This window comes from Gorilla gorilla, chromosome 12, assembly GCF_029281585.2.
Source record: "Gorilla gorilla gorilla isolate KB3781 chromosome 12, NHGRI_mGorGor1-v2.1_pri, whole genome shotgun sequence".
Lineage (NCBI taxonomy): Eukaryota > Metazoa > Chordata > Mammalia > Primates > Hominidae > Gorilla > Gorilla gorilla.
The window spans coordinates 65,169,620-65,186,103 of record NC_073236.2 but is presented as its reverse complement, the minus strand read 5'-3'; the positions used below and the strand labels follow the sequence as shown (position 1 = coordinate 65,186,103).

Genomic DNA, 16,484 nt, shown 5'->3' with positions numbered 1-16,484 from the left:
GGTGGCTCACGCCTGTTATCCCAGCACTTTGGGAGGCTAAGGTGGGGGGATCATGAGGTCAGGAGATAGAGACCATCCTGGCTAACATGGTGAAACCCTGTCTCTACTAAAAATACAAAAAATTAGCCGGGCGTGGTGGCGGGCACCTGTAGTCCCAGCTACTCAGGAGGCTGAGGTAGGAGAATGGTGTGAACCTGGGAGGTGGAGCTTGCAGTGAGCCAAGATCACGCCACTGCACTCAAGCCTGGGCAACAGAGCGAGACTCCATGTCAAAACAACAACAACAACAACAACAACAACAAAACAGTAAGACCCAAGATAAATGAAAACATATACCCACACAAAGATTTGTGTACAGACATTCATAGCAGCTTTCTTCACAATAGTCAAAAACTGGAATGTTTAAATGCTTAAACTTTAAATGTTTAAACAAAATATGACACATTCATGCAATATACCACTACTCAGCAATAAAAAGAAAACTCACTACTGATACAAACAACATAGATGAATCTCAAAATCTGAATTAAAAAATATAAACAAAAAAGGTGTGTGTACTTTAGGATTCCACCTACACAAAATACAGACTAACCTACAGACAAAAAGCAGATAAGTGGTCTTACCTGGGGCTGGAGGGATGGATGGAGTGTAAAGGGGAAAGAAAAATCTTTTTTGAGGATGAGGGAAATGTTCTGTATATTGATTGTGATGATGATTTGTGGGCATATACATCGGTCAAAATTCACTGAATTGTATACTTCGAATGGATGCAACTTATGGTATGTAAATTATTCCCCAATAAAGGAAGGAAAGGAAAAATTTTTTAAATTTCAATTTTTAAATACTTTTAGATTTTCTACTGAACTCAAAAAATTATTTAACTCAAGTTTAAAGAGAAAAATCTGCCATTTTTCTGAGACCATGGCTTCTGTTAATGAAATAAACAAATGTCTCTCTGTGTTAAAAATCTTTAGGTAATAAATACAACAGTGGTTCTAATTTAGTCTTAATGTCAGAGGGAAATGACTTTAATGCAGTTATCAAAGGCAGACACAATGAATAGCTGTGTTTTCTGGTCTATTTTCTAAGACACTGAAAGGGAGAAAATCAGTATCTGTTCTGACAATTGCACTGAAGCATAGAAGAGGCTCCCCACCCCGCCCCCAGCCCTTTTTTCTGGCATTCTTTAGGAAGCAATGAATCTTTATCTTCTATGTTTGGGTTGTTAACATTTGGTGTTTCCTGAGAACACATATGGAGAAAATACCTTCCCAAAAGAGCTTGACATTGATCCCTGGCAAAGTCTAGGAGGAAATACTAAACAGATGGTTTGTGAGCACTTAGAAAGGGAACCTGATATCCTTGTGTATGACTGAGAGATGTAGACTAGTTGACAGCATCATTAGGTTGATTTGTAACTGGCTGAATGACTTACATACCCAGTGAGTGCAGACTGCTGTCAACCTGCACAGATGCCCTGTGGATGCCAAAGTTATTGATCTCAGTGGCTATTTTAGTTTTGGCATATTTATTACTTAGTCATTCTTCACAAAACTATTGTAAAACTTTTATTGTATGCCAATAAATACATGCAATAAAAATGTAAGCTATGAAGCATAACAACAAAAGTGAACACTCACAAATCCTTTATTTAACTTCAGATGTAGAACATCATCAATACTCCTGAGATATCTGCATGCTTTTCCCTAATCTTCTCCAGAAATCTTGCCACGTTGACTTTTATTTTTATAATTTCTTTCTTTTTAAAAGTAGTTTTGTGGCTGGATGCGCTGGCTCACACCTGTAATCCCAGCACTTTGGGAGGCCAAGGTGGACAGATCACTTGAGGTAAGGAGTTCAAGACCAGCCTGGCCAACATGGTGAAACCCTGTCTCTACTCAAAATACAAAAATTAGCTGGGTGTGGTGGTGTGCACCTGTAATCCCAGCTACTCAGGAGGCTGAGGCAGGAGAATGGCTCGAGCCTGGGAGGCGGAGGTTGTGGTGAGCCGAGACTGCGCCACCGCACTCCAGCCTGGGTGACAGATCGAGACTCCATGTCAATAAATAAATAAATAAATAAAAGTAGTTTTGTTACTTTAAATAACACCTTATAATTTTAGTTTTGAGCTTTATAAATAAGTATCATATAGTATACACCTCTATCTGCTTTTTTCTCAATATTGAAAAGATTCATTCACATTGTTATTTATAGCTGTGGACCATTCGTTTTCAAAAATGTATGATTTTCCACCAAACATTCCTTGTAATATTTATTCTGTATATCAACTTTTTTTTTTTTTTTTTTTGAGACAGAGTCTTGCTCTGTCATCCAGGCTGGAGTGCAGTGGTGTGATCTTCATTTATTGCGGCCTTGACCGCCCGGGCTCAAGTCTCCTGTCTCAGCCTCCTGAGTAGCTGGGACTGCAGGTGCATGCCACCATGCCTGGCTAATTTTGTTTATTTTTTGTAGAGATGAGGTCTCACTATGCTGTTCAGGCTGATCTTGAACTCCTGGGCTCAAGTGATCCTCCTGCCTTGGCCTCCCAAAGTGCTAGGATTATAGGCATGAGCCACCACACCCAGCCATTTTCATGTATACTTTGATGGACAGAAATTCTTCATTTTAATGTAGTTATACTTATCAATCTTTTATTATATGGGCTGGGCACGATGGCTCATGCCTGTAATCCTAGCACTTTGGTACGCCGAGGTGGGCGGATCACCTGAGGTCAGGAGTTCGAGATCAACCTGGCCAACATGGTGAAACCCTGTCTCTACTAAAAATACAAAAAATTAGCTGGGCATGGTGATGCACACCTATAATCCCAGCTAGTTGGGAGGCTGAGGCATGATAATTGCTTGAACCCAGGAGGTGGAGGTTGCAGTGAGCTGAGATCATGTGACTGCAGTCCAGTTTGAGTGACAAAGACTCCATCAAAAATCTCTTATTTTATGATTAGCAAACTTTATGTCTTATTTAGGAAATGCTTCTTCCTCTTCCCCAACCCTTGTCATGAAAATTTTCTCCTATGCTTTTTTTTTAAAGTTTTACATTTTACTTTTCACATTGAAGTCTTTAATCCATCTAAAAACATTATTATAAATGGTGTGAGGTAGGAATATTTTTTCCTATATGGAATATTGATAGTTTCAATATGACTTTATGGCTAAATCCATCCTTTTCACACTGCTCTGCCATGTCAGCCAAGCCACATATCAAGTTTTCATGTGGCTGTTTCTGGACTTCTCTAATCCATTCCAGTTTGGACAATTTGTCTATTCCTATGTAAATATGACACTATCTTAATTAGAATAGCTTTATAAACCATCTAAACATCTGATAAGGCAAACCCCTGGCCCTAATATGTATCTTTACTTCTAATATATAGAATACATATATTCTAGAATATATCTCTCTCTATATATAATATATAATACACACACACAGACACACACACACGAATCAGCTTGTCAAGTTCATCTAAAAACTCTGACAGGATTTTTCTTTTTTTTTAAAGAGGTGGAGTCTTGCTCTCACCCAGGCTGGAGTGCACTGATGCGATCATAGCTTACTATAACTTTAATCTCCTGAGCTCAGGAGATCCTTCCTCCTCAGCGTGCCTAAACTTTTTTGGTAGAGAGAGGGTTTTGTTATATTGCCCAGGCTGGTCTCAAACTTCTGAGCCTCTTAAAGTGCTAGGATTACAGGTATGAGCCATCACACCTGGCCCTGAACTGTTGATCTCTATTGTTCTTTTCAACTGAAGCAGTATAGAGAAGAGTTAAGCATGGGGCCATTGGAGCACAATACTTGGATGTCAATCCTTTTCTATCTCAACTGAAAAACCCTGGGAAAGTTATTATAGACAAGAAAATATGTCTTAGTTTTTTCATCTAGATAAACAAGGATTAAATAAGATAATATGTAGAAACTATTTAGAACAGAAAGTATTTGAACAGTAAGTATTCAGTAAAATGTTGCCGTAATTATGATCTAAAAACAAATGTTAGAATATTAAGAGACTGTGGCTTTAGTTCACATATCTTTTCCTCAAGTCTCAGAATTTATTTAAAAACAAAGCTAGCAGCATTATTCCCATGATTTATGGCTCTTCTATGGGGTTAACATTGGTTGCTAGAATCGGCAGGTTCTCCTCTATCCTAAATTTATGATGAAGATCCAGCATTAGGGATCTGCTCTAGGGTTGTAGGGTTGGCTTATATGTAAAGAGGGCATTTAAGGACAAAGAAAGCATCTGGCTTTCCCTGTGAGAGGTATGTATCTTCTTATCTCTATTTCTTGAACAGACAGTTCGTAGTTCTCCTTCAAGAGGAAAAGAGGAAAGAGGAACAAAATAGAGAATGAACAGAAAAGAAAGGCTATGAGAACTATGGAAAAAGTTTTATAATATTATGTTACATGAAAACAAAAAATTATATACATGAATTATAACTATGTAACATAAACATGAGTGAACAACTGAGCAGCAACGTGCAAAAATAAAAGTGCAATGGGGTGGTGAAATGAGAAATTTTACATTAAAAATTATAGTCTTATGTTCTTAATAAATACGAATTATTAGAGCTTGAAATTTTCTCAGTAAAAGGCATATATAAGAAGGACTTCTACTACTATTAATATCAGTAGATGACATTTATTTGTTTGTGCCAGGCACTGTTATAAGTGCTTTCTTTCCATGCAAGTTGTATTTAATCATCACAAAAACCCCATAAAGTAGCTATTATTTTACAAATGAGCTTTATAAAACAAACTATTTTATAAAGCCCTATTTTATAAATGAGAAATTTGTGGAATAAAGAGTTAAATTAACTTGTTCAAGGTTACATAGTTCTAGACTAAAATGTAAAAACCCAAAAGGATAGTTAAATAAATGATGATTAATTCATACATTGGAATACTTCATAGCTATGAAAAGGGAGGTGTTAGATCTCTATGTGCCAATACGGAAAAAATCCTAGATAAATAGCTAAATGAAAAAAAAGCAGAGCAGTTGGTATGGTATAGTCTCATTTTTTGTCAAAGTAAATAATATCAATAATAATGTTACATGTATATCAGTATACATGCATGTGTAAGGAGGGCAATTCAGTAGAATGTGTCTTACAGTGTTGATGGTAGTTATCTCTGGAGGATGGAATTTGGGGTCATTTTGAACAGTCTCTATTATGCCTCTATAATGTTTACATTTGTATAATGCATAATAAAAAAATTTTAAAATAGCCAGGCAAAAGCTACTACAAACAGCACTGGACAGGATCTTTCAGCAAAATTTTAAAGTAAAGAATAAAATGAAAAAGACCAGGAACAAATTAAAGGAAGTCCCATTTATACAGTTAGAAGAAAATATATAATAGGCTATATGGTTAAAATTTATAGAAAACCTTAACTAATGTGAATGTAATTTAAAGTTAACCTTTTCATATTAGACCCTGTAAAAGAATTTTCTAAGATGTGAGTCTACTTTCTTAATTTCTAAATTCATTCTTTTACAGTGATCCTGGATCTTTCAGGGTCCTTAAGTCATTTTTGTGATAATTAGCTTTCACTATGCAGAACTGTACTAAAGTAGGCAGCATTTAGACTGATTGAAGGACACATTCTCATAGTTATTTTATAAATGAATCTGCAATATCAACATTTGCTTTTGATGTATTTCTCTCTGACAAGTGGACTATAGATAATTTGTATTTAATTGATGATCATGGCTACTGGAATAAAAGAATTATAACTAGATTTAAGAAGTGTTTGAATCAATTTATGATATTCATGAGTTATCGAGGGAAGCTATGGCTGTTTGGGACATATCCCTAACTATTTTAGCTGATGTCACAGAGGTTGACCCCAATCACTCACACAAATCATTTGTTTTTTTTTCAATCATTCATTTGTTTTGTCAAAAAACATTTATTGAGAATCTACTGTGTGCCAGGTGGAGTGATAATCGTTAGTGATAGAAAGATATATAAGACACAGTCTTAGTTCCAGGTAACTGACAGTTCACTTGAGACCTGGCTATTAAAAACAAATCTCAGAAATATAACAAACCATCCATATACAAAAATTTTCAAAAATATTAATAATAAGTATAGCTAACTTTTGTAGAGCACTTACATGATCTCATTTAATTCCCACAACTACTGCATGGAGTAGGAATTAATAACTAAGGCTTAGTGAGGCTAAATACCTTGCCTAAAGTTGCATAGCTAGAAAGTTATAGAAACTGCAATTTAGACTTGGGCAACCTAATTTTGGAGCACACATCCTTCTGAGAATGAGAGAAGCTGCTGTTGCTAATGTCTTGATAACAACACCAAGATGAAGTAAAACACTAAGGGAATAAAACAATTAATTATGAGGAAAGCACAGGCAAACTAGGAAGATTTTGAGCAATGAGTCATATACACTTAACCCACAAAGAGGAATTACAAGCGATTTATGGAAGGATGCATTATTCAGAAGCAAATGGGAAGTTACTGGAAGAGTCATCAGCACTGACACAGGTAGAAAGCTGCTTTCCTGCATTTAAAAGCTGTTCTATACAGTGCTAGCCACTAACTATTCTAAAGAAAGGCATGAGGCAGCCTTAGTGTACTCTAAGCTCTATGCAATTAGAGACATAACAAGTTCTTTCTGGTGACAGTCACAGAAGGCAGAAAAGAACATAGTCCATGCCTGATCTGTCACTGGCCAAAGAGAGAAAAAGAGCTTCTCTCTCACAGATTCATTTTGAGAACCCAATGAGAAGGGCTCTGACTGGTGGCCTAGGGAACTATGATTGCCTCAACCTGGGTCATGACCCATTCTGTGACCAGGAAGGTGGAGGTGTTACCAGAGAAAGGGGATATGGAAGATGCTAGGCAGACCAAGAGTAGCCTCCATGGGTATCAAAGTCATTGATTCACTCAACAAATATATACTGATAATGTAGGATATACACCAGGACACAGAAATGAGTAAGACAAGTTTCTAATGCCAAGGTGCTTACAGTTTAATGCAGAGGGAAAAGATATCAAGTAGTTTACAATTTAGGCGAGAAGACACAATTATTGCACAATAAAGCAATGGTGAACGATTCTACATGCTATATAATTAAGTGCTAAATTACGTGGTAGAGACCACAAGTGATGTCGTTGTTCTAAGAAGAAGTGATGTGGTTGTTCTAAGAAGAGGAAAATCAATACAGTAGTAATGAACCTGAATTAGGATTTAAGGAATGAGTAGGGTTTGGCTGGAAGAGAATAGAGGAAGGAATTCAGAGAGAAGAAGAGGGAATTTAGAGGAAAAGACTGCTATGAGTACAGGGATGGAGACAGAAAGGACAGTCAGTGAAGAGACAGGAGGACACACAGTGAGAGCTCACAAATCACACGGCTAGGGCTGGTTGCCTTCCCTCCCCTGCCAGAACAATGTTAGTGGCTGCATGATGGTGGAAGGATCCACATGTGTCAGAATCTGACAGGAACCACACCCTTAGTAACCAACCCTCCCTCCTACCTAATTAGAGGGAGGTGAGATGGGAGGGGGAGGAAGAGTGAAGTCATCTGCACACGACCAGAAAGAAATCGATGGTATCAGAACAGTGGCCACTTCCATGTATGCACAACCATGGAAAAGGCCAGTACAGCCCAAAAGGACTGCAGGAGGGTGAACTGTAACTTGAATGTTGGATGAATTAAAACTCGTCCCTAAGCCCTTGAACTCCATAATTTGGAGATCTCTACTTGACTTCCTGACTAAAATATTTTCATACATTTCCACTGCCTTAGAATGAAATCCAAATGTTTTAGCATGGCATAGATGGCCATTTCCATCTAACCCTTGCCTACCTTTATGCCTCACTCCCACCTCTGCCTGACAGGCTCTGGTGTAGGGAAGCATGGGCATTTCTCAAAAGTTGGGCATATCTTGCTTCTCATGTCTCTGGGTCTCCTTTTTGAGTGGCCCTTTTCCTTTTCCTCTGCTTAGCTAATTCCTACTTGTCTTCCAAGACAGTGGTCCCCAAACTTTTTGGCATGACGGGCTGGTTTCATGGAAGACAATTTTTCCACAGATGGGTGGTTGGAATGGTTTTGGGATGAAACTGTTCCACCTCTGCTCATCAGGGGTTAGATTCTCATATAAGGAGTGCACAATCTAGATCCCTCACATGCACAGTTCACAGTAGGGTTTGCTCTCCTATAAGGATCTAATGCCACAGCTGATCTGACAGGAGGTGGAGCTCAGGCAGTAATGCTCACTTGCCTCCACCCTTCCCTCCTCTCCTGCTGTGTGATCACCAGTTCCTAACAGGCCACAGATGGTACCAGTCCATGGCCTGGGGGTTGGAGATCCCTGCTCTAAGACACAGTTTGAATATTTCTTCTTTTAGGAAGTGTAGGATTGTGGGTAATTTAGATTTACTTATTTGTGCTTATTTGCATTTTTAATTTGTTTGCAATAAACATGAATATTTTTCAGTACGTAAATATCAAGGAAAATGTCATTAAGGTACAGAGTGACTGGAACAAGGGGAAAGATCACTACGTAGGACCACTCCACACTTTCTCTCCAAAAAAATCCTAGGAGGTAATTCAAGAATAAAAGTCTGGCCAGGCATGGTAGCTCACACCTGTAATCCCAGCACTTTGGGAGGCTGAGGCGGGTGGATCACCTAAGGTCAGTTCGAGACCAGCCTGGCCAACATGGTGAAAGAAAGTCAAAACTAGACTTTTTTTTCCCCATGGGGTTAGCAAAAATAAAAAAACAAACAAACAAGGATAATTCCTACTAGGAAAGTCTTATTTACTATTGGTGGAAGTATGAATTGGTATGATCTTTTTGGAGAGTTTTTTGGCAATAACTGTCAAAAATGCATATACTGTTTTACCTCCTAGTAACTTTATTTCTAGGAATTTATTCCACAGAAAACATCCTCACAAATGCACAGTTATACACATAAACAGGAAAGGCTACATAATTTGTGGGCTCAGAGCAAAATGAAAATGCAGAGCCCTTTGTTCAAAAAGCAGGAAAAAACTGCCATCAACAATACTAAAATATAAAACTTTTTCCTTTTCCTTTTTTCCATAGTCTCTTTCTTAAGATGTCATTGTATGTATGTGTGTATGGGTGTTGTTTTTTAATTGTGGTAAGAACACCGTGCATGAGATCTAACCTTTTAACACATTTTTACATGTACAGTAGTACAGTATTGTTATTTCTAGGTATAATGTTGTATAGCAGATATCTAGAACTTACTCATCTTTTTCATCATGACATGGTTTTTAAAAGTTTGCTCCTGGGCGCGGAGGCTCACACCTGTAATCCCAGCACTTTGGAAGGCTGAGGCGGGCAGATCACGAGATCAGGAGACGGAGACCATCCTGGCTAACACGGTGAAACCCTGTCTCTACTAAAAATACAAAAAAATTAGCTGGGCTTGGTGGCGGGTGCCTGTAATCCCAGCTACTCAGGAGGCCGAGGCAGGAGAATGGCGTGAACCTGGGAGGCGGAGCTTGCAGTGAGCCGAGGTCGCGCCACTGCACTCCAGCCTGGGCAACAGAGCGAGACTCCATCTCAAAAAAAAAAAAAATTGCTATTAATGTCATACTTCCTCAGGCGGCACCAGATACTTGCCAAGCAAGTGCAGACCCTCAAAGATGCCTGGGCAACTCAACACAAAAGTAATGTGTGCTGGACCTTCGCACAGGTGTCTAGGCTTCTGCCCAGCCGGGGGAACAGAGGCCAGCAGAGGTCACTGGATGGCTGGTAAGCTGGCAAATGAGTGAGGTCTCCACTATGGAGTGGTGGGAAGGAAGCAGGAGGCAGGGCATGTGTGAGCCAAGGCTCAAAACTCCTGGTGTATGCTCCACTGTTCCATCAAACTGCACAAATTCAAAGATAAAATTATTAAGAATTTTAAGACAGAAGCCACAGGGCATTAAATCTCAAGGATGGGGGCCTTTCTGTACTTAGGACCCTGTGTGACTCCCCTGGTCATTAGCCCATGAAGCCAGCCCTGCATATGAGTCTGTTCATACACCACTGTTTATAATACTAAAATGTAATAAACCAAATTGTTTACATTAGTGATTAAACAAATAAATTATGGTAAAACAACACAATAAAAAGCCATTAAAAAACGAGTCTGATCTATAAACACTGACACAGCTGTCCAACACACATAAACAAAGAAGGTTTCAGTAAATTAATTGTGTATGTGTATATATGTATCTATAAAAGATTGAGTGTTAATTAAAATATTAAGAGAGTGTGTGTGTGTGCATATATATATATATAAAAGAATTTTAGAAGGGATAGCCCAATCCCTTCAAAGTGATTAGGGGAGAAACGAATTTTTACTTTTTATACCCATAAAATTTTAGTTTTCATTATTAGGATATATTGTTTCTGAAATAAAATGATTATTACAAAATTCAACTCCAACATCTAGAAACATCTGTCTGAACCTCAATGAAATCTGCTGGCTTCTTTTATCATTTAAGAACACAAAAAGACCACGGAAAATAATCTTTCTGACTTGTAAAAGACTGCTCATTAAGATTCTTTTTTTTAAATTTTACTATTATTATATTTTAAGTTTTAGGGTACATGTGCACAACTTGCAGGTTTGTTACATATGTATACATGTGCCATGTTGGTGTGCTGCACCCATTAGCTCGTCATTTTCATTAAAATTCTTACAATTCTTTTTACCTTGTTAAAAAATTCTTACCATCATTGCTGGGATCCTCAACAGGAGACGCTGAGTCCACGTGCTCTAGGATTCCCTTTGTGACCTCAACGACCTGAAACCTCCTGACTCTGGCTAGGTCTGTATCTTTCAACCCTTCCTCCAACTGTTTGACCACCTCTTTTCCAGGCTGAGAAGTCAGAATAGTAATCTGAAAATAAATCCAAGAATCAATGTGTCTATTCTCCCTGATGTACAGAGTGAGGAACATAACAGTCCCTACCCGGAGGATAAATACAGCATAAGTCTGTGGTGGTGGCTATTATGTTTAGTGCAAAAAGGATTTGGCTGTAACTTAAAATCAAATTTTATCTGACAGATTCTTGTGGGACAGGTTATCACAGGACCTTTCCAATCAGGCTGAGCTGACCCTAGAAAGTGACTGGAGAAACCATATGTATGTTTTAGTCTTTTTTTTTGAGACGGAGTCTTGCTCTGTTGCCCAGGCTGGAGTGCAATGGTGCAATCTTGGCTCACTGCAACCTCCGCTTTCCGGGGTCAAGTGATTCTCCTGCCTCAGCCTCCTGGATAGCTGGGATTACAGGCACGTGCCACCACACCCGGGTAATTTTTTTTTGTATTTTTAGTAGAATGGGGTTTCAACATGTTGGTCAGGCTGGTCTCGAACTCCTGACCTCGTGATCCGCCCGCCCCGGCCTCCCAAAGTGCTGGGATTACAGGCGTGAGCCACCATGACTGGCCACTGTATGTTATTATTAGCAGTTTCCTCTTGAACTTTTAAACACTGGACAGTAATCATTAAACATATGCAATTCTCATTTGTACTTAGATGTTTTTGATCCATGAAGAGGGATGTAGATTAAAGCACTATTATTATTATTATTTTAAAAGACATTATTTTTTAGGGAAGTTTTAGGTTCACAGCAAAATCGAAAGGAAGGTACAGAGATAGCCCATATACCCCTTGTCCCACATATACATGGCCTCCCTCATTATCAGTATCTTCCACCAAAGTCGTTGCAATTGATGAACCTATATTGACACATCATAATCACCCAAAGTCCACAGATTACATTAGGGTTGACTCTTGGTGTAGTACATTCTATGAGTCTAGACAAATGCATAATGACATGTACCCATCAGTATAATAAATATCATATTGAGCCTTTTCACCACCCTAAGAATCCTCTCTGCTCTATCTATTCATCCCTCCTTCTCCTCAACCCTTGGCAACCATTGATCTTTTTACTATATCACCATAGTTTTGCCTTTTCCAGAATGTCATATAGTTGGGGATATATATGCAGCCTTTTCAAATTGGCTTCTTTCACTTAGTAATATGCATTTAAGGTCCCTCCATATCTTTTTGTGGCTTGATAGCTCATTTCTTTTTAGTGCTGAATAATAATCCATTGTCTGGATGAATCATAGTTTATTTATCCATTCATCTGCCGAAGGACATCTTGGTTGCTTCCAAGTTTTGGCAATTATGAATAAAGCTGCCATAAATACCCAAGTGTGGATTTTCGTGTGGATAGGTTTTCAACTCCTTTGGGTAAATACCAAGAAGCATGATTTCTGGATTATATGGTAAATGTATGTTTAGTTTTGTAAGAAACCATCAAACTATCTTTCAAAGTGGCTGTGCCATTCTACATTCCCATCAGCAATGAAGGAGAGTTCCTGTTGCTCCACATCCTCACCAGCATTTGGTGTTGTCAGTGTTCTGGAATTTAGCCATTTTAATAGGTATGTGGTGGTATTTCATTGTTGTTTTAATTTGCATTTCCCTGATGACATATAATGTGGAGCATCTTTTCATGTTTGTTTACCATTTGTGTACTTTCTTTGGTGAGGTATCTGATAAGGCCCTTGGTCCATTTTTTAAAGTTTTATTTTGTTTTTAATTGACACATAATAATTGTACACATTTACGGGTACAGTGTGATGTTTTGATACATTTATACATTGTATAATGATCAAATCAGGGTAATTAGCATATCTATCACTTCAAACACTTCTCATTTCTTTGTGATGAGAACATTCAAAACCCTCTCTGCTATTTTGAAATATACATTACTGTTAACTATAGTCATGCTATTGTACAATAGAACACCAGAACTTATTCCTCCTGTCTAATTGTAACTTTGCACCATTGGCCAACCTCTCCTCATGCACCCTTCCCCCCTATCCTCAGCCTCTGATAACCACTATTCAACTCTGTACTTCTATGAGATCAACGTTTTTAGATTCCACAAATGAGTGAGATCATGCAGTACTCGTCCTTCTGTGCCTGGCTTATTTCACTTAATATAATGTTCTCTAGACTCATCCATGTTGTCACAAACAACAGGCTTTTATTCTTTCTTATGAAGGAATGGTATTCCAATGTGTATAAATACCACATTTTAAAAATCCATTTATCCATTGATAGACACTCAGGTTGATTCCATATCTTGGCTACTGTGCACAGTGCTGCAATAAACCTGGGAGTGAAGATATCTCTCCAACACACTGATTTCATTTCCTTTGGGTATATACCCAGTAGTGGGATTGTTGGATTATATGGTAGCTCTGCTTTTAATTTTTTTGAGGAACCTTCATATTGTTCTCCATAGTGGCTGTACTAATTTGCATTCTTACCAAAAATGTAAGGAGGGTCCCCCTTCTCCACCTCCTCACCAATATTTGTTATTTTTAAAATCTTTTATATAGTAGCCATTCTAACTGGGGTGAGGTAATATTTTATTGTGGGTTTGCTTTGTATTTCTCTGATTAGTGATGTTGAGCATTTTTGCACCTGCCTGTGGCCATTTGTATGTCTTCTTTTGAGAAATGTTTATTCAGCTTTCAGATTATTCATTTTTTCCCTATTGAGTTGTTTGAGTTCCTTATATATTCCGGATATGAATCCCTTGTCAGATGCATAGTTTACAAATATTTTCTTCCATTCTGTAGGCTCTTACTTCACTCTATTTTTTTTTTTGAGACAGGGTCTCACTCTGTTGCCCAGGTTGGAGTGCAGTGGTGCAACCATGGCTCACTGCAGCCTTGACCTCCTAGGCTCAAGTGATCCTTCTGCCTCAGCCTCCCATGTAGCTGAAACCACAGATGCATGCCACCATGCCTGGCTTATTTTTGTATTTTTTTTTTTGTAGAGATGGAGGCCTCACCATGTTGACCAGACTGGTCTGGAACTCCTAGACTCAAGTGATCCTGCTGCCTTGGCCTTCCAAAGTGCTGGAATTACAGGTGTGAGCCACTGCACCTGGCCCACTTCAATCTTTTGATTGTTTCCTTTGCTGTGCAAAAGCTTTTTGGTTTGATAAAATTCCATTTGTCTATTTTTGCTTTTGTTGACTGTGCTTTTGAGGTCTTATTAAAAAAAATCCTTGCCCAGACCAATGTCACAAATTGTTTCCCTCATTTTAAGAGTCAGGGTCTTGCTCTGTTGCCCAGGCTGGAATGCAGTGGTATGATCATAGCTCACTGCAATCTTGAATTCCTGGGCTCAAGGGATCCTCTTGCCTTAGCCTCCTGGGTAGTTGGAACTACAGGCATGCACCACCACTCTCAGCTAGTTTTTCCAAAAAGTTTTTTTTCGTAGTGGCAGGGTCTCACTATGTTGTCTAGGCCAGTCTTGATCCTCAAGTGATCCTCTTACCTCGGCTCCCAAAGTGCTGGGATTACAGGCGTGAGCTACTGCACCTGGTACTTGTTCCAGATTTTAGAGGAAAAACTTTCAACTTTTCCTCATTCAGTATGAGTTAGCTGTAGGTTTGTCATATATGGTCTTCATTGTGTTGAGGTATGCTCTTTCTGTACCTATTTTGTTAAGAGTTTTTATCATGAAGTGATGTTGAATTTTATTGAATGCTCTTTCTGCATCCATGAAGATGGTTTATGTCCTTCATTCTGTTAATGTGATGTGTCATGTTTATTGATTTGCATATGTTGAACCATCCTTGCACCCCTGGGACAAATCCCTCTTGATTATGGTAAATGATCTTTTTGATGTGCTATTGGATTTGGTTTGCAAATATTTTAAGGGTTTTTGCATCTATGTTCTTCAGAGATATTGCCCTATAGTTTTCTTTTTTATTGTTGTGCCCTTGTCCGGTTTTGGTATCAGGGTAATGCTGCCCTTGTAGAATGAGTCTGGAAGAATTCTCTCCACTTCAAGTTTGTAGAGTAGTTAAGAAGAATTGCTATTAGTTCTTCTTTAAATGTTTGGTAGAATTCAGCAGTGAATCTATGAGGTTTGGGGCTTTTCTTCAACGGAAGACTTTTTATTACTGATTCAATCTCATTACTCACTGTTGGTCTGTTTAGGCTTTCTATTTTTTCATGATTCAATCTTAGCAGATTGTGTATATACAGGAATGTATCCATTTCTTTTAAGTTTTCCAATTTGTTGACATATAGTTCTTCAAAATAGTCTATAATAATCCTTTGTATTTTGTGGTATCAGTTGTAATGTCTCCTTTTTAATCTCTGATTTATTTGAGTCATCTCTCTTTTTTTCTTAGTCTAGCCAAAAGTTTGTGATTTTGTTTATCCTTTCAAAAAAAAACAGTTCTTTTTAGTTCAAGACCAGCCTGACCAACATGGAGAAACGCCATCTCTACTAAAAATACGAAATTAGTCAGGCGTGGTGGCTCATGCCTGTAATCCCAGCTATTCGGGAAGCTGAGGCAGGAGAATTGCTTGAACACGGGAGGTGGAGGTTGCGGTGAGCCGAGATTGCGCCATTGCACTCCAGCCTGGGCAACAAGAGCAAAACTCCATCTCAAAACAAACAAACAAAAAACAGACAGAAAAAAAACAACAAAAAAAACCAGTTCTTTTTTTTTTTTTGAGACAGAGTCTCACTCTGTCGCCCAGGCTGGAGTGCAGTGGCGCGATCTCAGCTCACTGCAAGCTCCGCCTCCCAGGTTCACGCCATTCTCCTGCCTCAGCCTCCCAAGTAGCTGGGACTACAGGCGCCCACCACCACGCCTGGCTAACTTTTTGTATTTTTTAGTAGAGATGGGGTTTCACCGTGTCCAGGATGGTCTCGATCGCCTGACCTCGTGATCCACCCGCCTGGGCCTCCCAAAGTGCTGGGATTACAGGTGTGAGCCACCGCGCCCGGCCACCAGTTCTTTTTTCATTGAACTTTTATGTTTTTGTTTGTTTTTAAGAGACAAGGTCTTGCTCTGTCACCCAGGCTGCAATGCAGTGGTGTGATCATAGCTCACTGCAGCCTCAAACTCCTGGGTTCAAGCAATCTTTCCACCTCGGCCTCCCAAAGTAGCTAGGACTACAGGTATGTGTACCACACCTGGGTAATTTAAAAAATTTTTTGTAGAGATGGGATCTCACTATGTTACCAAGGCTGGTCTCAAACTCCTGGCCTCAAAGCGATCCTCCTGCCTTAGCTTCCCAAAGTGTTGTACTATTTTAAGTCTCTATTTCTTTTATTTTTATTCTGATCATTACTATTTTTTTTCCTTCTAGTAATTTTGGGTTTAGTCTATTCTTGTTCTTCTAGTTCCTTGAGGTGCAATGCTAGGTTGTTTATTTGATATCTTTCTTCTTTTTTGATGTAGGCATTTATTGCTATAAACTTCCCTCTTTTGCTGTATCTCATAGGTTTTGGTATATTGTGTATCCATTTTCATTTGACTCAAGAAGATTTTAAACTTCATTTTTAATTTCTCCATTGACCCACTGGTTGTTCAGGAGCATGTGGTTTAATGGTGTTCTCTGAGCTTCCTGGATCTGT

General features: G+C 38.7%; 1 protein-coding gene across 3 annotated transcripts in view; it reads right to left on the bottom strand.

Moving 5' to 3' along the window:
• The window catches only part of M1AP (meiosis 1 associated protein), a 96,949-nt gene that overhangs the window by 38,793 nt on the left and 41,672 nt on the right, over window positions 1-16,484 (bottom strand). For all 3 annotated transcript variants that reach the window (XM_063695758.1, XM_055378143.2, XM_055378144.2), the window contains one exon: window positions 10,739-10,907. In XM_063695758.1, coding sequence (XP_063551828.1) covers window positions 10,739-10,907 — 169 coding nt within the window. The remainder of the gene's footprint in view (window positions 1-10,738; window positions 10,908-16,484) is intronic.